General features: G+C 44.4%; 1 protein-coding gene across 1 annotated transcript in view; it reads right to left on the reverse strand.

The window, feature by feature from the left end:
- Positions 1-22315, reverse strand: part of SLC35F3 (solute carrier family 35, member F3) — a 184497-nt gene that overhangs the window by 41530 nt on the left and 120652 nt on the right. The window contains exon 2 of the mRNA XM_010562649.1: positions 9155-9479. Coding sequence (XP_010560951.1) covers positions 9155-9479 — 325 coding nt within the window. The remainder of the gene's footprint in view (positions 1-9154; positions 9480-22315) is intronic.

Raw genomic sequence — 22315 nt, forward strand, 5'->3', positions numbered from 1 at the left:
ATTTTCAGTTGGCCTGGCTGGCCTCTACAATAGATACAGTGAAGAGAATTAAGGAAAAAAGCCCACAGTATTCTGGTGAAGCAAAACATTTTTTAGATGCAAGGGCAAATGCCAGATGACACAGAGGAACAGAGTCCTCCTGTAGCAAATGGACCTGGGCTCATACTATCCAAGGGCGCCCCGTGTTAGCAATGTACAACGTGAAGGTTAATACCGCTCTGTCACTGAAGGGACATTCACGATGACTTGAGAACCCTGGGGTTTAGCATTTGCATCTGCTGAAAGAGAAGGGGGATGCCACCCTTCACTTAAGACTTCCAGAGGCCCATTTCCCCTGTGGGAGTCTGAACATTCTACTGAGGCAGAGGAAGGTTTTCAAAGATATGGAAACATTGCAGCAGTCTCTACCCTCTTGGAAATAAGCACCTTAAGCAAACAAGTAAACAATCCCCCAGCCCCCAGAGAAGGAATGCAATTTATAAATTAACAAACTGTGAGGAAACAAAACCAGCTCCATGTGGGGAAGTGCTCAGCTGGAGATAGAGGGAACAGGGAAGAGATGAGGCAGCTACAGTGGACTTGGTTAGTGTAGACTTGCTGAGTACAAGAGACCAAAATGACATGGCAATGACCTAAAGGCCATAAAGTAAATGAGGCTCTTTCCTTTAAGCTCGCTGAGTTTTAGCCCTGATCCCAAGGACTGACAAACAGACCAACAGGAGGGTTGTTTCTTTTTCACAGCTCTGCTGAAGAGAAGCAGTCTTCACTAACTGCCAGCCAAAGCAGGCGAATAAGGGAACAAACCCAGATTTTGTTTGTCTTCTCCACTTCGGATCAGACTCTCTGGCAGGAAGCTACCATTTGGAAAGGTGTTTTAGAACTGGAAAACACAGAAATGGTTGTACATGGGTGAGCAAGTACATATATGAACCTGTGTCTGCCCATCAGCTCATATCTTACCATTGCTCCCCTCCAAAAAATCTATGGTTGTTCACAGACAACATTATGTAGCTGCTTGACAGGGTTTTTCAATTTCTGATGCCCTGTTCACATACCTATGTTGCTGCCAACCTTCACCTTTGGCTATTTCTCCCTTTTTACCAGCTATAGCTTTGCCTAACGAGCAAGAGTGGCCAGCTTCTGCAGACCCGGACTGAACAGGATCTTCAGCCAGGTACTTGTGCATTTATATGAGGCTGCCTTTTCATACAAACACAAACAATCCTGGGAAATCTGGACACGGTCCATAACCACTAGGCAGCTGGACAAAAAGGTTTTTTCCACTTCTGTAGTACTGCCAGCCTTGAACACTTCTCACTGTATCATCCATCTTTATTGAGAGCTGTTAATTATAGCTACAAAGTCTGTTACCATACAGGCAGTTTCCTTTTTTAAAGCAGCTTTAAAGGTAGCTGTTCAAGATATTTTGACACAGATCTGGGCTGAAAAAAAATGCAGAATTCCTTATCACTCCCTCCTGAGTTTTGTTGTTGTTTTTGTTGCTGTTGTAAACAATATAGGAGAACCAGTCTAGGATAGTCCCTGTTTAATGAGTTTGTGCACTGGCTGTCAAGGTACTTATGATGACCAAGGTAAAACACTTTCCGCAAAAAGACAAGCTGTGAACTCTATCTTCTTCCATATTATGATGGTTGGAAAAACAGCATATCCACATTTACCTCAGCTTTCTGCTTCTTTCCCCACACACTAAACACAATCACACACTCTCTTCCCAGTCCCTTTTTTCCTCTGCCAGCCATAAAATACAGTTATTTTTCTGTTTGTGCATGCAGGTCATGCCTGGAGGCAGGGAAGAAGGGAGGAGGGGACCCCTGAGGTCCCTTCAACCTGTCTTTCTTTGGTTCCACAGTCTCAGTCAGTGCAGAGGGATAAGCATGGGTAGGATCAGTATAGGTGGATTCGCTCCCAAGGCCTCCTGGGAAAAGCCGCCCTAGCAGCGTGGAAGCTTGGCAGCTACAAAGCAGAGGAAGAGCCAGTTAATGAAGCACGGTTTAACTACTGACCAGAGATCGTGCTGCAAGATGCGACATTTTTTCCAAGCAAAAGCCATTACATGAACACATTGTTTCATAGCACATGCCCTGTCTGCAGGTAACAAGAACAATTATTTCTCCTTCTAGTCCTTGCCTCAAGCACTGTTACCTCACAGGAGGTATATAATGTGATTATTTTAGAGCATCTGTTCAAGCCACAGCAGAGAAGACAAAAGTAATGGAACAACAAGACAAAATTACAGGACACCACTTAATTCAATTATCCTTGGAATGATTTTGTAAACCAGGCTCAAGATTAAAGAACATGTGTTTCTCCTGATCAGGCAGTAGCCAATTTTTATTCTTGATTAGCACTCCACAAAGGTCCAAAAGCCCAGAAGAGGTGATCCTCAACAGATGAAGGAACTTCAGATTAAGGGAAAGCTTTTCACAGGACATCATGATCTGAAACACAAACGCAATCTCCAAGTATAACCTGGGAGGCTAAATTAGAAAGGACTGGTTTCCTAAAGAAGGACCCATGACCATTTTCTCACAGAAGCTAAGACGCAAGCTCTCAAAGGCAGTGTTAGCTACCTGAATAAAAGGAATTACCAAATTAGTCAAACAGAATTTTGAAGAAACTCTCTTAAAGGTTCTTGCAGGAGATGTAAAAGCTGGGGTAGGTTTAGAAAGGGAGGTAAGCATATAAATGCCACCTTATGTTCCTGAGACTACCATGCAGGCTTCACACTGAGAGCTACCTCCAGAGAAGTTAGGACTTGGGCATTAATTTTGGGGCGTTCTGCCAGCCACTGCCATCATGAGTCCAGTGTGGGTACCAAGCTCCCATACCACGCTTTTGAGGAACAGAAAAACTACCACCTTGAACATGGCTCCAGGAGCAGTTTTTTAAGCTTTTCAATGGAAAACATGAAGAGGGGTGCCACCTCAAGTCTAGTTAGGCACCTAAATCTGGGATGGAGGAGGGCTCCCACTAATAGCTAGTTTGGCCAACAGACTTTCGCTTTGTCCTCAGCCTTTCCTGCTGTTTACCTTATGTGCCTCACATTTGTGTCTCCTCTGTAGGTGTTTGCTCTCGCCGTGCATTTTGGGAGGGAACCGTGCACTCGGCTCCAAGCTGGCAGTGCTGGAAAATGCAGTGTGGCATTGAGGAGCTAGCTGTGGCAAATTTCCTTGCTAATCTAACACCTGGTACTGTCTTCAGTGTGTAGAGAAGACTTAAGTGAACAGGAGGCTACTCTAGAAAAATGCTGGTGCTGGAGGACTACCTATTTTCTCAAGAACAGGCAGCCTGCAGAGCATAGTTTTGACAGCTGGCTGAGAAATTTTTGTTTCAGGAGCCACAAAGAGCGAGAAACCAGGACATTCATCTTTAATCACCTAAGAAAACAAGTCTCCCCAAGGAAGCAGCTGAAATGAAGACTTACACGATCATCTAGCAATAATGCAGCATAGCTGTATTATGTCAAGGCAGCAGCGAGGAGCCACCTCCAGAACTCCTGTGGGGTGACGCACCCCTATCCCACGTCCCACAGGGACATATTTTCCTTTTCAAAAGGAACGAGACAGCAGCTACTACAGATTTCATCAGGAAGAGGTAATTACTTAGCTTTGAAAAACAGAAGTTAACAACAGCATCACTGAGCTCTGTGGCTTGGGCTTCAGCTGAGTTAAGCCCAAATGAATGGTCCATGACCGAACTTGATGCTGTATGCACAGCAGGTTGAACATTGGACAGATATGCACCAGCACTGCCCCTACCACAAACACCACGCTGTTCCAGCAGAAGGCTTCATTCATTAATACTGCTACTTGCTAATAGTACAATTTGGCCTTGTCTTCAGCTAGAACCCCTGGAAGAAAAGCACAGATTCAGTGAAAACAGTCTGAGAAGTGATACAGTGGCCCATCAATAATACATCGCCAACAACAGTTCAGACATCTGCAGGAGAGATATAGATGACCACGAGTATGACAAACCTCTTGCACAATATCCACATCTTCTTTTAATTAATCACTTCAATACAAAGCACAAAGGTAAGACCTGACAGACTGCTGTAGAGATCAAACTGATTTAATTTGGAGTTACTTCTGGCTTGTACCCGTCTAACTTGCCTAAGAATCAGATGCTATACCTTTTAATTTCAAGGGTTCTTTTTGTTATTTGGTGGTTGGTTTTTTTTTTCCAACAAGCTAATGGGAACTTGAATTGTAAAGTGATTTTATTTTGAGGAACACAACATAAATAGGTATTATTTTAAGGCTAATGTACTGAATTAGACAAATAGAGTTTATAAACTGAAGTTTTTTGAAAGAAAACATGCTTCATTGGGTGACATTTGCTAAAAACACTTGCATTCATCATGTCTTGATGCCTTCATAGCTTATTTATGCCTCTGTTAATGCTGTCTGCTCTGGTGGCGAAGCTCCCACATAAGTAGTAATATAAATCAGTAGGATGCCAAAAGTCAACCACACTGCAACATTTTAAAGCTGCTGGGAAAGAGAGACTCATGAATACAAAATGCTGAAAATCAATAGTAAAAAAGCATCCAGTCACACCAAATCAGGCTCTGACCCTTTTACCCCTTAAGAGTTTCGTCGTGGCTAGGCAGTTGGTTACCGGTGCTGCACGGCCGGGTTCTCTGCCTGCTGCAGAAGAGGAGGGCAGGGCCCATGGTGGAGCGAGTTGCATTTTCATATGAGTCAGGATCAAACTAATGGACCCAGCTCCTGGAACTACTGGAGATGCCGGGCTAGTGCCTCATCTCCTCCATGCTAGCAGAAATACATGTGAAACACATTCAGAAACCAGCCCGCATTCTCCTGGACATCATGTGAAGCTATGGCACTAATAATTTCTGGCCGCTGAAGAGCTAAGTCTCGATTCTGAGCCTATATGCATACAAATTAAAAGTGACTCTTGTGAAGCTAATATGTTGGTGAATCAGAGTAAGTGAGATCTACAACATGAGTCCCTCTACCATTGTTGGCCCCAGTATTTTGGTTTGGTTTCAAAGAAATAACTACACTTCGGTGTTACCTGCAACTTTTTTCTTTCTTTTCAAAGAAAAATCTTCAAATTCTGAAAGATTGGTGGCAGCTAATTTGGGGGCAGTATAGAGACAAATCTCTGATTCAATGAAAAAGAACATGTTAAAACATGTTCAAATGTGGTTGCAGATCAGTGCAGGTACATGCAATGACTCTTTCATTCAACCAACACATCAGGTACGTTCAAGGTTGTAGAAGAGATTTAGTTTTAGCTTCTGGTGTTTTCTTTAGCCCTAATACTTTATGAAATAAAAATCAAGATCTAAATGATAAGCAAGTAAATAAATAATCACGCAAGCCATTCTGAAAAGTCCTGCCCTTTCCTTCTCAAAAAATCATTAGATAAGACCGTACCATCAAAATGAACAAACTTTCTGAGGTATTCTCCCCCTAAAATGTGAACACAACTCTCTGTTATCCCCCCAGTTGACACACACAGAATGAATCTTTATAAAAGGTGTGTTTTGTCCTGCCTAGGGATACATGAACCTAAGCAATATCTTACAGAGATTTTAATTTAATCTTTCATGTAGCCAGGGAGCTTTAAGCTGTAGTGCTTTTAATTTATGTTACCTCATAAATTAATAATGTAGGTATGACGGAGGGTAGCTCATCAGATTAAATGTGTCATTTTATAAAGCAGTTTGGAAGCAAAAAGTATGAAGCCAAAATGAAGTACTCTTAAATGATCCATTAGGCACATAAATCATTACATGTGTTATTTCTGGACTGGACAATGGTTGAAATGAATGATAATTTAGTTACTGTAATTTTATTTTAAGCTAGTGAGCACTTGCACAAGAACTAAGAGAGAGGCGCTGACCCTGGCATGCTCTTCTGTGGTCCGCCAGAGCTCTCTGCGTCACTCCCCACAGACACAGACCTGTGCCAAGGGTGCGTGGCAAATGTGGGACAAGTTCTCCCTGAGCAGTCTACGCCTGGGCACAACTCTGGCATTTGATGGAGCTGCACAGGGAGCGAGCCTAGAGCAGTTTGGAGGTGAATGTATGAATTTTGGTTTGCTTTGAAGAGTGACTCTCTCCCCATGCTGTGGACACAACTTATTGATAGTCTACTGCAGCTTAAATAGAAAGCTCCTTACCATGCAATACGGGTCAATCAGAAATCCTTAATACTTTACATTATGGCCTAATACTCAAAATCTTATAAAGATACTGAATAAACCTGCTCTTAAATTTAATGTGCTACTATAAAATTTTGGTGGCAAATTTATTACAATTATATATTAAAAAAAAAAAAAATCTGTGCAGATTTGAACTGATTTGGGTCCATGACAGGTATGTTCCTCCGTGAGACCACAAAACACACAAATTCATACATTTACAGCATAGTATATGTACATAGTGGTACAATACAATAGGAATTTAAACCCACAATAAACCATATAATCTGCATAGGAGGGACTATACATCTATTCACCGTCACTACATTTTATGATCCCTCTGTTGTGTATTTTTTCTAATGGTTGCTGTTCTTCACATGCTCTTTAACCGTAAAGCGAGGTATCCCGAAGCACGCCTGCTGGCTCAGGCTCTGCAAAGCCACCCACCGAGGAAGGGGCGGTGGAAGGCGCTGCCTGTGCTGCTGGGAGGGGAGGCTGAGCTGCCCAGCCCTGCTGAGGAGCCCCGCGGCTGCACAGGTCTCCTTGGGGAGCTTTGCTGCCAAAGAACATGAGGTGCCTGTGGATTTTAGCAAACTGTGTAGGCAAGATCTGAGAATGCCTTCCTTTACTACCTCACTGCTAAGGTGACTTAGATGTCATATTTCCACCTTCTCCCACTACCACCTTTTCATTTATCTCGTTGCAAATTCCTGCCAGGGAGCTCAGGTAATATATAAAATATAGATGAAGGTGAAGGATAAAAGAAGCAGAAAGTGATTATGCAAGCTTCTTGTTAGTTCCAGGTCAGAATTGTCTTATTTTAACTCTCCAGAAGTCCATGAAATGCCTCCCTAACATATCCAACTATGCCTGGAGTGCAAGCTTTCCTGAAGATGTTACTGGCTCATATAGAGCTGCACAGTCTCTGTATATCTCTTTCTCTCTATATATGCATATGTATATATAATATACAAAAGGAGGGAATAATTAAGAGGGGATGCTGGAAGACAGTGTTTGGGTTTTCTGACGTACATGCATGTGCATCTCAGCCGTAATGGAGCAAGCAGATGAACAGTAATTCTTTCCACAGTAATTCTTAGTGCAGCACCACCGAAAGGTCTCAGTTTAGATAGTGGACATGCTAAAGCAGACACTATGTAAACACATGGTAAGGGACAGTCCTCCCTCCTCCCTAAAGGACTGTCTCATCCAAATGAACGGAGAGTACGAGGAAATCAGAGGTCTGTAGTGACTTGCTCAAAACCACAGAACAGATCTGGAGCAAAGCTAGGAACCAAAGCCATATCTCCAAACACTCAAGTCTACCCTGACACCAAGAAAAACCTCTGTAGATTAACCCTATTCAATCTGCTGGTCAGACACACAAATGCACATTCTTTACTAAGCCTGCTGCAAGCTTACCTGTAATGATGTCCCCCTGCACCCCAAACAGGCTGCAGGGCTTGTAGCTGCTCTTCAACTCAGCCATCATTTAATTAAATGGAAGACATAAAACTACCAACCGTATCCATTAACTGCAGCAACAATGAGTATAATGCTCTGGTTTTAACCCCAGGGATCTGGCGAACCACAACCGCTCACCCCAGAATTCAGCAGTATTTAATACATTATCTGAGAGCAGCTGGAAAGAAAAACACTTAAAAACCAAAGAAATGAAAAGGTAGTTGTTTTGGGCTAGCATTTGTTATTGTTTTTAGATTAAACTGTTGCTTTCTCTAACCTCCATACTTCTCTCATCTCTGAAGCAACCGTGTTTGCTGTGGAGTAAACAACAAATACAAACTGAAGTGCAGGAAACATGAGATCTCAGGAAAATGCCTTTAAAACTTCTGGATACTGCTCTAGGACCTGCAGTGAGCAGTGAAATTCCTTTATCTGCAGCCCCCAAATGATTTAGAAGATGAAGAAACTGTAACGATGGCTAAGGAGCAAAGTTTCAGCATTTAGAATCTTAACCCTAGTCATCTGAGGTACAGCATTTCCCGAGTACCCTAGTTTCTTAGATTTTTCCTGTAGTAAGTTTCCACCTTGCTGCTGCACAGCTGGAAGCTGAGAAATGTGTCCTTCTTACTGTTTACTTTCTGAGCTACTTCATTAAAAGGCTGTGAGCCCCACTGTGTAACAGAAGGGGAAAACGTTGTTCACATCCTTCCACGTATCGGGGAAGCTCTCTGACACGGGACATCTTGATGGCTGAGTCATCCCATCTGTCCCAGACACCTCTCAGGCCAAAACGAGCTGAGCTGAAGGAGTGCTCACCAAGAGGCAGTCCTTCAAGCAGCCAGAGCATCCTCAGCCCTTCACAGAGGACAGGCACACCGGGCTGCCCATGAGCACTTCAGGCTTTGTGGGTTTTGCTTGCTGTAAAGACAAGGTGTGCTGGAGACAAAGTGCTGCCTTTGGTTACGACTGCGCTTCCTCACGGAAATAAACACAACAGCTTGGGTTTAACTGGGATCAGAGCTTGGCCTTTGAAGTCAGGGACATAATGCCAGGAAAATACTGCAACACTTTGTACTTGGCTATTCAAGGCACTGTACTAGTCTCGAGTTTGGAAAAGAAAAGCTTACTTAGCTTACTCAGAGATTGCCACGAAAGTCAGCTGTGGGTAGAGGAAGAAGATATTAATTAAAAAATGAGGTTCACAGAGGTTTGAACAGAAAACTCTTGAGAAGTAATTGCAGCAAATGCAGACTTTCATTACATGACTTGTAGTATTGGGAATAAACCTGGATTTCTTACTGTTGGAGTGAAATCGTATTGAGAATAACATAGCACCTAGCACAGGACACATAACAAATTCAGAACATCCTTTAACAAACCTGGAGAGGAAAGCAAATGCAAGTTTGATTTAACTGACTGATTTGAATAAAATGTCCGCTGGACATAGAGCAGCATGCAAGAGCCACAGGAGAAAAAAAAAAAAAAGCTTCCATACCTGTATCTTTGCTTTGGAGACTGCTTTTCAGCTGACTTAAAAACATGTCCAAGATAATACAAAGGAAAGAATAAAAAGTTCCAGTTTGTTGCAAACCACGTTAGAGTGAAGGGTGCATCGAACTTCTTAAAGGTCAGTTTTGCTAGCTGGGTTGAACCTGACCAAGAGGAGCAGACACCCAGGACCACGGCCACACCCCAGAAAATCTTCTTCAGTTGCGTCACGGAGCATTTCCAGCAACAGCGGTTCACCCTTCCACCGCCTTCCGCCCCGGCTTGCATCTGTGCTTCGGCTGGGGCTGGAGACTCCCGGGAGCGCTCATCCCCTGGGGAGAAGAAAACACAAGGCTTGCTAAGGAAATCCAGCCTGCATTTTAGTTTTCAAATCCTAGGCTCTTCTGAAGTCACATGGAGCTTCACCAGCAAAAGAACCCACCAGATCTTGCCACAAAATGTCCTTCGTTTTTAGATCATTGCAAAGCCTCTGGTTCAACTGAGGCATAATTACAATGCAAATAATAATTATCACCTCTAGATTTAGAAGGCACTGGATAAAATGGAAATGAAAATTACATGTTGCTCTGATGTACATAGAAAGGCTTAACACACCACTTAAACTGATGCTGTTAAGATGTGTAAATGAATGAAAAATATGGCACTGAGTTTAATAAAGCAGCAAAGGGGATTACAACACTTGGAATTGTTATTGTCTTGGAAAATGTGGAATTGGGCAGCTTATGGAATATGGTGTTTCTTAAAAGGAGAGGGGGGACAATGTATTTAATCTTGCAGTTAAGCACAATCACTGCAATGTAAATAGCACAATTAATACTGAACTTGGATCACCAGGCATTGCAGTGATCCCTAAAAAGACAGCTCTCCTGAGGCTGTAGCCAGATGGCAAAAATCAGACCAACCCACACACTGCCCTGAAGAGCATCTCAGACTAGGCAACACTAACTTTTTTTAGCTCAAGTCCTGCACCAAATGAGACTGGACTGGAACTTTGCCCTGGTATCACTGAGCCTAGCATGCTACTAGAAATTTCTCTCCTAAAAAACCTTGCCCCTTACATCCTTAAACATGAATTGTTGTAGCCCTGCTGTCATACCACTATCGGCAGATATTGTATCCAGCTTGTGAATGAATGAGCCCAGTGAGGTTAGGTGGTTCAGTTCCCACGGAGATCAAAACGTGCTGGCAGACCTCAGCAGCAGGCCACTGCCTTTAGGGCTTTCACCTGCCTTTCTTAAATTCACCCCATTTAACATCTGCTAAAGCCATCGGTCACCCGCATGCACACTCAGCAGTGATTTCTCTTAAAGGCTGACTTCAGTTTAGTCGGTCCATTCACTGGAAGGAGGATGTAATAGTAATTCATGTTGACAGCCAAGAACCTACAACTTCAAAAGTGTCCAGAGGTCATTGCATGCATTGAAAGGTGAAAAGAGAAATATAAGTACAGCCAGGACAATGAGATGGTATTCTTGCCAAACATTTATATATGTTCAAGGCAGACTAAAAGAGATCCACACCCAAAAAAATCCTTCCTTATCCTGGTGAGAATCAGTATTTAGAATGGAAAATCTCTTAAACCCCTTATTTCACATTAACCTAAATTTGTATTTACAGGAGCTAATACATTATTAAAGAAAAGGTTTATTCCAATGGAGAGAACTACTTAATTATTTCTTCACAGATAAGAAATGCATGATCTGAGCTAAAAGTACCACTAGTTTGCCTAGTAAAGCTGTATTTTGTAACAGGAAAAACTGTGGTTTGATATCTTGAAGTCTAAAAAGAGTGTACAGCAGCAAAGGTATAAACATCTAGTCTTTCTGAGTGGCATTAAGAGAGATGGGGATTTTGCTGATCTCTCCACTTATTTCAGTTTTCTATAGAAGATTGTGTGGGCAGCTTCCCACATAACAGGAGATGCACCAGCAGGCCAATGAATTACCCAAAGTTAATGTGGCTTTGTATTAAATACGTAATGGAAAGGTTACAAGCTACCTGCTAAATGTTTGAAGAAGCTAGAATTGAAAAAAAGGCTGCCTGTGAAACCTTAGCTCATTCAAAATCATTTCAATACATTTGCTTTTTAATACATTGCTTGTAACTAATGCTTCTTGCCTCACTCGCTGCACAGACCAGTCAGGGTTCAGTTTACCAAACGACGGTACATTTATTTCTTTTAACTTCACCACGCAATGGACAGCTGCCAGCGCTCTCTTTGCTGTCCACCACACAAGTCTCACAATGATTACTGAATTTTTCCTTTCCTCTCAAGCTTTTCTACTGGGTGTTGTCACTGTAACACCAAAAACTTCACACCTCCTAACCACCTCCAGCATCCTTCCCATGGACCACTGGGAGAGCTGGGCACAGAAAAAACAAATCCAGGCAGCCAGGGTGCCGAGCGAGAGCTTAGGAGGGGTTTGTGCCACTGTGTCAATGCAGGGAAGAGCCTTCCTCCACTCACAGTTTACATTTTTGAAACTACTTGCAGAGGTAGGCAAAAATGTTCCTCCTTCTAGAAGACAGCCAGCAGGATACCTGCCGTCCCCGTCTTCTCTGCAGTTACTCCCCCAAGGAAGCAGGAAACTGGGATTTAAACCCTTCCTGCTGAAGATATTTAACATTAGGGAACATGCCTTAAACCACTAGGGTACATGGTATCTCAAGATGAGTAGGTACTCTGAATCACAACATTGAAGCTGTGTTATTTTTTCTAAAATAAGAACTGATCACTGAGACAGCAGGATACCATGTCTGGCCCTCTGGCCCAGTAATCTTGGCCATCACTGAGAAGGGGGAAGATCACAACTATACCATCTGATGCACCAGACAACATAAAATAATGCAGTGTTTGGTGGACACCCCACAGCAGACACTGGTGAGGATCTTCTCCCCACCAAGGGCTGAAGCCACCCATCCTGCTCCCCATTGCACTGTGCACGTACGCATGAGTCAGCAGCTCATTTGGACAGCTTGCATGAATATCACTGCCTTTTAACTCTATTCCATAGCAGTTACTCCCTACGGAACAAAGCTAAACTTTACTGATGTTTTCTCTGCTCCACAGGCAAAATGACTTGTCCAGGTACATTTAATTTTGCATTAAATACACCAACAGAAACATTCACTTTCTGCAAAAGACAATACTGCATGTATCACTTCTAAAGTGACCTTGCAGCTCAAGGGTTACATTTCTAGGGATGCGCATTCTTTGGATGCATTTACATGCTGGATGGAGTAAAAATTTATCCTAGGCATGATTGGTTTCAAGATGATGAGCCCCATATTTTGGGGTAAAAATCACTGACCCGGTGATTAGCAGTTACAGGCTGAAACTTCTTTTAACTATCCGTCAGTGAAATTGCATCGTGCCCTCATGATTTCCTGTGCTGCCGGAGGGCTAGATGCCAAATGGGCACAGCCTTGTACTGCACTGTCCTGGAGGATACCTGGGACGTCATCTGCCCCAATCAGTCTTTGGAAATGGTGGATACCACAGATGATAGACACCCATGTGGTCCCATCCTCCCATTTACCACGTGAGGGACTTGCCTGCCAGCTGGCATGCATAACACCCAGAGCTGTACCTTTCCCTGCCCAGTCCTTGTGTCCCAATGGGGACAGTTTTTGTCACCCAAGTTGCAGGTGCACAGATGGGGTGACATCAAACCCACACATGGATAAGAAGCTCCTCACTGTCTTTCTAACATTGCTCAAGGGCCAGCTGGCAACAGAATGCACATGGATTTAAAGATGGCAAAATGGCTTTTCAGAATGGATGAGGCAGGACACTAAAGAATTTTATTTCTGGACATCCTGCTCCAGACTTCTAATGGGTTTCTTCCTTTACCCCTTGCAGCAGACTGCTCTGTATGCTACTGTATCCCCCAAAAGAATAAATCAAGATGCTGAGATAGAGGAAAAATGCCTATCTTGCTTTTACTAAATTTGGCTTTTCATTCTCCCTTTTGTTCATTCATTTTCCTGTTTCATAAATCCCAACTGGAACCGCTCTTCCTCCCTCTCTTTCAGCCAACCTCTCTCCCGTGGCATTCAGAAGCAATGGAAGGAAATCACCTCCAGTGGTACTGCCAATACCCACAGGGATGTGAACCGCAGAAAACAGCCATCCTTCTGTTTCCTCCCTTATGGGTGAGACACCTCTCAGCTGACTTCAGATACCTGTGGTAGTGACATCTAAACCTGAGCTCCTCACTCCACTCTCCTGGCTGAGGCCATGGAGGAAAAACAGGCACTGGAAGACACTACACACCCCACGTAAGGTAGATGCCTTAGATGATGTGCCCTTCGTTACTGACTACAGATGCTTGCACTGGGTTAGAGAAAACCCACCCCAGCAGAGGTAATACCTTTAAATAGCCTGTCCAGACCACTTCAAAAGTGCTTTAAGACTTAAGACTCCTGTGCACAGCTAGCCAGTTAAAGACTTACCATAGGACCACAGTGTACCTCACTGTGTATGTTAAAAATGTAATATTGATAAAAACCAAGGGCGGCATTCATCTTCTCAGCTTGAGACATCTGCTGTGCAGACTTGTATATCTGAGACAGTCATTTACACTTTCTGCATAGTTAGTAGACAGAAAAAAGACATTTCCATAGCACGATTTATCTCCTCCTAAAGTAGACGATTAAAACAAGCCAGATGAATCACCCCCTCCAAGTGCTTGTTTCTCTCCACCAGCTCTCAACAGTCTGGGGCGACAAGCACAGAAGTAGGTGTCTCTAGTGTAGGTGTCTGAAGCTGGGTGAGATGAGTCCCACCTCTCCGCTGCTACTGTCAGAAACAGAGAGTAAAGCCACCGCAGACAGCACTGGTAGGCTCAGAGCTGGGCACCGCTACACAAACATATTTAGCTGTCACCAATGAACTGCTTTAGCTGTTGCCAGCTAGTCAGCAAATGAGTGAAAGAAGTATGACAAAAGTGCTGGGTGCCCTTGCCAACCCTTCAGAGTGAGAAAGTGACTCTCACAGACTAAGGTCCTGCCTATTAGGGACTGAAACATGTGCCTAATATTAACGCACAACTCCGCCAGCTTCCCCAGGCTATGAAAATGCTTCAACACAAGCATATTCTTAAACAGCTCTTTAAATCAGGCTTCTAGAAAAAATTCTGAAAAAGGAAAGAATCCTCACAGGTCTCTCTGACAATTACAAATGAGCCATCCTCAAGGCATTTCCATTTTGCCAGCCTCTCAAATGTTTTGCCTGGGCATTGCACAGAACTAGTTTGTAAAGCTTGCAAAAAATATATGCTTATCAAAAATAGGGGAGAAGGAGCTGAGGCAAATCGTGTAAGACAGCGCAGGACCCTCAGTGTGGTTAGAACTCTAGGAACCTGTGACGTGCAGGGGGATCGGAGCTGGACACTACCCAAGGTATATTCTCACACCCTTGCATGCTGTGTGACTTCTTCTTCACCCAGTAATTACTACACAGAGAAATCAGTGGGAGACAGTTAGTTCCAACACAGTTACTTACCAGTTACAAACAGACCCAAGAACACACACAATGACTTCTGGCGGTGGTTTTCTGGATACACAATACTATTTGCCTCAGTAGCAGACTCCCAAACTCCTCAAAGTGTTTTTACGTCATTCCTGTCTACCACACTAGCTATGCATTATTTAGCTGTCCAGGCTTTTTGAGCTAAGCTGTTAAGAAACAGCTGAGGCATCATCCTGTGAAGAGAAGATGAAATGCCAAATCCACAAAGTGATTTAGATCTCTAATTGCCACTGTAGTTGTCTAAATCTGAAATGTTGATATTTATTCAGATACGTTGTTGCCCAGGCATTTTCTTCACTGTTGTTCAGGTTAAAAAGTGAGGTCTTAGGGACTCATCTGTCGCCTGGCAGATCACCTAGTAGCTAGTGCAGATTTCTCATGCCGTTGTCAATGATGACCTCTCCTTTCACATGTCATCCCGATAGCTGGTTTTAAGGAATTGTTAATATTTCATTTCAGAAGCCAGTAATCTCCACATATCGACCTTTCCAAAGGCCTACATCTCTGCTGCACAGATCAGTAATGAGAGCACGCACAGCCTAACTTCTGCATCAAGGGACACTCTCTCCTTCTCCAAATTAGCTTTAGCTTTGCCAAGGCTGCTTGCACCAGCTGTATCTTCCTCCCAATCCCACTAGAGCTCCTCAGATGCCAAAGAATCTGTTCCTGGGCATGCCTAAGCACCATGACTCCTAAGCAGGTTTGTGCCTCTCTTTCTTAACACCCTGCCAGGATTCAAAGACACATCGTTTTTTCATGTGACTCCATGGGACTCGCTTTGAGAAACCTGGTCTACCGGGGGCTGATGGGGCCCATCGGTCAGAGAAGGGGAAGAGCATCTTCGGTCACAGGCTTGCCAAGCTGGTGAAGAGGGCTTTAAACTAAAGTTGCCGGGGAAGGGGAACCTCAATCCGTCCCACTCCTACCAGTTTGATGCCAGTGCCAGCAACAGATGCCCAGAGCCTGAAGAGCGATCACAGGTCAGCAGGAAAGCACCCAAAGAGCAGCACAAAGGAATTCCAGCCACTCCAGCCCGTAAGTCAGCTTCATCAGGGGCTCAACTTAAATGCCTCTATGCAAACGCACGTAGCGTGGGGAATAAACAAGAGGAGTTCGAGACGTGCGCACACTTGCAGGGCTATGATCTTATTGGAATCATGGAGACGTGGTGGGATGGCTCCTGTGACTGGGGTGTTGGAATGGAAGGATACAGGCTCTTTAGGAAGGACAGGCACGGGAGACAAGGAGGGGGTGTCACCCTCTATGCAATGACCAGCTGGAGTGCATGGAGCTCCCAGCTGGGGATGGATGAAGAGCTGACTAAGAGCTTATGGGTCAGTATTAAAGGGAGGGCAGGGACAGGTGACATTATAGTGGGGGTCTGCTACAGGCCACCCGACCAGGACAACCAAGCAGATGAGGCCCTCTATAGACAGTTAGGAGCAGCCTCACGTTCACAAGCCCTGGTCCTCACGGGGGACTTCAACCACCCCGATACCTGTTGGAGGGACAACACAGCAGGGCATAAGCAATTCGGGAGGTTCCTGGAATGCGTTCATGACAACTTCCTTCTCCAAGTGACAAAGGAGCCAACGAGGAGAGGTGCTATGCTGGACCTTGTTCTCACCAACAAGGAAGGGTTGGTGGGGAACGTGAAGCTCAAGGGCAGCCTTGGCTGCAGTGACCATCAGACAGTAGAGTTCAAGATCCTTAGGGCAGCAAGGAGGGTGCACAGCAAGCTCACTACCCTGGACTTCAGGAGAGCAGACTTTGGCCTCTTCAGGGATCTGCTTGGTAGAGTACCAAGGGATACAGCCCTGGAGGGAAGAGGGGCCCAAGAAAGCTGGTTAATATTCAAGGATCACCTCCTCCAAGTTCAGGAGCGACGAATCCCAACAGAGAGGAAGCCAGGCAAAAACGCCAGGAGGCCCGCATGGATGAACGAGGAGCTCATGGACAAACTCAAACACAAAAAGGAAGCCTACAGAGGGTGGAAGCAAGGACAGGTAACCTGGGAGGAATACAGAGAAACTGTCTGAGATGCCAGAGGTCAGGTTAGGAAAGCTAAAGCCCTGATACAATTAAATCTGGCCAGGGACATCAAGGGCAACAAGAAAAGCTTCTATAAGTACGTTGGTGATAAAAGGAAGACTAGGGAACATGTGGGCCCTCTCTGGAAGGAAACAGGAGACCTGGTTACCCATGATATGGAGAAGGCTGAGGTACTCAATGACTTTTTTGCCTCAGTCTTCACTGGCAAGTGCTCTAGCCACACCATCCAAGTCACAGAAGGCAAAGGCAGGGACTGGGAGAATTAAGAACCACCCACTGTAGCAGAAGATCAGGCTCGAGACCATCTAAGGAAGCTGAAGGTGCACAAGTCCATGGGACCTGATGAGATGCATCCATGGGTTCTGAGGGAACTGGCGGATGAAGTGGATAAGCCACTATCCATCATATTTGAGAAGTCGTGGCAGTCCAGGGAAGTTCCAACTGACTGGAAAAGAGGAAACATAACCCCCATTTTTAAAAAGGGAAAAAAGGAAGACCCAAGGAACTACAGGCCAGTCAGTCTCAACTCCGTGCCCAGCAAGATCGTGGAGCAGATCCTCCTGGAAACTGCTGAGGCACATGGAAAATAAGGAGGTGACTGGTGACAGCCAACATGGCTTCACTAAGGGCAAATCGTATCTGACAAATTTGGTGGCCTTCTACAATGGGGTTACACCATTGGTGGATAAGGGAAGAGCAACTGATGTAATCTACCTGGATTTGTGCAAAGCATTTGACACTGTCCCGCACAACATCCTCGTCTCTAAATTGGAGAGACATGGATTTGACAGGTGGACAGCTTGGCGGATAAGGAATTGGCTGGATGGTCACACTTAAAGAGTTGCAGTCAACAGCTCAATATCCAAGTGGAGAGCAGTGACAAGTGGCATTCCTTTGGGGTTGGTATTGGGACCGGCGCTGTTTAACATCTTTGTCGACAACATGGACAGTGGGATTGAGCACACTCTCAGCAAGTGTGCCGAGGACACCAAGCTGTGTGGTGCGGTCGACACGCTGGAGGGAAGGGATGTCATCCAGAGGGACCTTGACAGCCTTGAGAGGTGGGCCCATGCCAACATCATGAAGTGCAACAAGGCCACGTGCAAGGTCCTGCACATGGGTGGGGGCAATCCCAAGCACAAATACAGGCTGGGCGATGAGTGGACTGAGAGCAGCCCTGCGGAGAAGGACTTGGGGGTATTAGTGGATGAAAAACTGAGTATGAGCCAGCAATGTGCGCTTGCAGCCCAGAAAGCCAATCGCATCCTGGGCTGCATCAAAAGAATTGTGACCAGCAGGTGGAGGGAGGGGATTCTGTCCCTCTGCTCCGCTCTGGTGAGACCCCACCTGCAGTACTGCGTTCAGCTCTGGGGCCCTCAGCATAAGAAAGACATGGACCTGTTGGAGCGGGTCCAGAGGAGGGCCATGAAGATGATCAGAGGGATGGAGCACCTCTCCTATGAGGACAGGCTGAGAGAGTTGAGGTTGTTCAGCCTGGAGAAGAGAAAGCTCCAGGGAGACCATATAACTGCCTTCCAATACCTAAAGGGGGTCACCAAGAAACCTGGAGAGGGACTTTCTACAAGGGCGTGTAGTGATAGGACAAGGGGTAATGGCTTTAAACTGAAAGAGGGTAGATTCAGATTAGATGTAAGGAAGAAATTCTTCACTGTGAGGGTGGTGAGGCACTGGGACAGGTTGCCCAGAGAGGCTGTGGATGCCCCATCCCTGGCAGTGTTCAAGGCCAGGTTGGATGGGGCTTTGAGCAACCTGCTCTAGTGGAAGGTGTCCCTGCCCATGGCAGGGGGGGTTGGAACTAGATGATCTTTAAGGTCCCTTCCAACCCAAACCATCCTGTGGTTCTATGATTTGAGAGTTTCTATCTCTCATTTTAAGAGTCATCTCCAAGAAATATTTCCATTCAGTATTTGAAGTAGTAACTGGAACAAGGCCTAGAGCCTCACTTTTTCTCCTCTGGGCAACCTCCTCACTTCATGCTTTCCCAATAAATAAGGATGTTTTCCATTCTGAGCAGACCAGGTTTGCTGATATCTGGGTTCCCCTGGCCTTGGAGGGCCTGTGGATTAGGGCACCCTCTTGGGCAGACGGGATCCCTGCTCCTTCAGGCACAGGGGGTGGAAGGCCGCTCTACACACTGAGCTCCTGAAGAGGAGCACACACTCCACCTCCACTTTTTGAAGGAAAGGGTTGGCTGCCAACTCAACGCTGAAACTGGCTGGTAAGTGCTAGAGAGAGTGAGCAATAGTGAGGAACGGGCACCTTAGCATGGCGTAAAGCACAGGTCTCTGCTCGGTGTTACCTACCGAGCAAGCTAGATGATTCCTCCTGCAGCCCCACCGGTGTCCTCTGACAGGGGTCAATAGGCACACTGATAGAGGAGATGCAGTTTCCTTTTCTAGGTTTTTAAGAGGCTTTGGACAAAATCCCATTCCAAAGGGCCTTACAGAAAACAAGCAGCCAGGGAAGGCGCTGGAATGGATAAAAGGCTCAGCACAAGACAGGAGACCAGTGAGGAGTAAATACAGCAGTGGGGAAGTAGCTGAAGCTCTTGCAGAGGTCTGCTGTGGGACCTGCCCTCTTCACCGTAACCGTAGGTAACCTGACCAAGAGGGCAAGCCGTGAGGTGACAAAGTTTCCTAACGACATGAAGTTAGGCAGGTCAGCAAGGGTAAGGGCCAGCTGTGAGGGATGACGGGCTACGTGACGGGGTCATAAATCGGCAGATGGAGAAGCGTGCTGATAAAAGAGGTGCAGGAGGGAGTAAACAGCCCACATGCTGCACACTCAGCAATGGGTTCTGGCCATTGCCACCAGGGATCCTGAGCCCTTCACAGGATGCTCCACAAAAAGGGCAACTCGGTGTTCAGGAGCAGCCAAAAAAGCAAAACAACTGCCAAAATTTACTGGGAACAAAGCAGAAAACAGAGAAAAAAGTTGTTTCCTACAGCGGGGGAAACTGCAGCTGTCAGCACACCCACACTGCGAGAGATGTATCTCAGGCTAGAAAATACACCTTCCTGATCAATTCCACCGAGCTGGAGACAGGACCAGACAGACCTTTGGTCGGGCCCCATATGGAGACTGTGCGTGTGATTTTTGAGGAAATTGCTCTTGGGTTCCTACGAGGAAGCTGTGAGTCCCCATGGGTGGCTGGCGGGTGGGACTGCAACACTTAGTGTTGCAATGACTTTGGGTTTGCGCACATTTCCCCAACTTTCCAACCATGGTCAGTGCTGAAGATCTAACAGACCAGTATTGTATTTTTTGATGAATACCAATTCATGTATCATAATGGAAAAATGACAAAACCCCATAAACCTTTACGAAATCAGTTTTTAAATGAGAATATTTGGGCAAAATGGCATTGCACATATGGATTTTTAGAGACTATTTGGGAAACTGTAAAAGTTTAAAGCACTTTCTTTAAATACTTTGCTTTTACAGTAACAGATAAAAATAATTTTACTTAATTTCATCATGGAATGGCATGACTAAATTAAGAATAAATCAATACAGCAGATAGTTTTAAAATGCACAGAGGTTATTTTAAAGAACAAAACCAGGGTATTAATCTATTAGGTCAGAAGGTCTGAATTTGCTTGAGGCTACAGAATAAGGGATGTATGTATCTGGAAATGGGGAAAACTGCATGAACACAGATTCAAAGCAAGACAAATGCATTCTGAGTTCAGGCCCTCTTTTGCTATTGGAATTCATAATATAAATTAACTAATTATACGAAGTAAAGTGTTACGATAATCTATGCAGGATATTCAAACTTATCTGATCATCTCACCTTAATTTCAGCAGGGTAGGAAATAGGTCTCTTGGCTCACTGGCAATCAAGATGATTCTCCTGTCCTCTTGTCTGTGGAAATCTGTCCCATATCACTGATATCACCAGGTCATCCATATATCTTAACTTGTACCAAATAGGCATAAGTTTCTTGTAACAGCTACTCCCAAATCCTGAAGTGTTACTCACAGACAGAGTGTTTTCTATCACTAACGGTTATCATATATTAATTCCTGTTTTATCCTGTGCTAAATATTATACCTTATCTTACTAAGAGCTGGAATTAAATAATCTGCACCTATTTGCTGAAGATGTGCTAAATTCTCCTCCTTAGCATACATATGCCTTTATTTCTCTGTCAAATACTCCAGCAAGGCTTCCTGCAAAATATATATTCTAATTCCTGTTAGTGATACAGAGAGAGCTGAAAAATTATCAACTCCATACTGCAGCAATTTGGACTTTAATCCATTTAGTTTATCTTCAGAGGCAACTTCTTAGAAATAATACTAAAAGTGCTGCATTTGAATGGCCCTCATTAAAATATGATATTCCACTTTGAATTTTGTGGGGTGAGGAGTTCCCTGAAATACTATCCTTTTCATTATTAATCAGAATTCATGACTAAAGTCCAGAGTGAAAATGGAAGATACTGCTTGCTTATTACAGTATCAACATTGTGGTGCTGGAAAGTAACAGCCATAAAAGCATGTAAAGAATAATCCTGATTATGAGATACATATTCTTGATAGTATGGAAAAAGAGAATTTTTTTCTTTTCATTATTCTGCATTCCCTTCTTGAATAAAAATTGGACTGCAGCTTACAGTGAGTTACCTGGTGAGGTCCCTGGGAGTTTTGCCATTTACTTTGAGGAGACCAGCACCGCTGTGGAAGCAGAACTTCCAGTAGAACAAAAATAAGCTATGACCAAAACTGTATTCTGGGCAAATTTTGATCAGAGTCTGTGCAAATTTCACCTCGAACAAAGGTTTGAGAGATGATTATCTGTGCTGGTGGAAAAAAATAAGACTGGATTCTCTGCAAGAAACTGCTGTATTAATTAGCCAGACGTTTGAGTGCCACACGCCTTTCCTGAGTAATAGTTTTATCTCCAACGGAATTCAGCTACTTGTGCTAATATAAATAGCACATTTATATCAGTACATATATACAGGTATTTATATTAAGAGGTAAGTAAATTCATGCTAACTGTGGAGGCTATGCTGGCTGCTTTTTATCAAAAATAAGATGATGTTCTTTCTCCCTTATGGAGCTTTCAAAAATTCAGAGCTGCTTGGCCTTCAAGTAAACACAGTTTTAGACAGAAGATTTTGCAATAGCCCATTGGGTTGTTGCATACCGAATTGTAACTCCAACTGATTGTTCTCTTAGAAGCTAAAGGGTTAACATGCTATTGAACCTCAAGCACAATGGGGTTTTTTAGGTCCTAAGTTCAGAACAAGGTAGTTGGAGCATCTGTTCTCTGTCAACCAATAACCAGATATTAGCATGGACTTGACGCGGACTTGAGCATGCTCACGGTGTTGGAGTGACGCACATATATTCAGAGAAGTCCCCACGTGATTTGCTGCTCAAGGACCTACGAGAAGAAAGAAGAGGATGCCTCCTCACCTCTCACCAGCAAGCTCAGCAAAAGCTGGGTGTCCTTTGATAACAAAGCTAGGTCTAGCTTTGTTATCAAAGCTTGTTGGCACCAAGGCCCTCAGTATAACTCCGAGCAAA

The sequence above is a fragment of the Haliaeetus leucocephalus genome, unplaced genomic scaffold (assembly GCF_000737465.1).
Source record: "Haliaeetus leucocephalus isolate CR32 unplaced genomic scaffold, Haliaeetus_leucocephalus-4.0 Scaffold162, whole genome shotgun sequence".
NCBI classification, from domain to species: Eukaryota; Metazoa; Chordata; class Aves; order Accipitriformes; family Accipitridae; genus Haliaeetus; species Haliaeetus leucocephalus.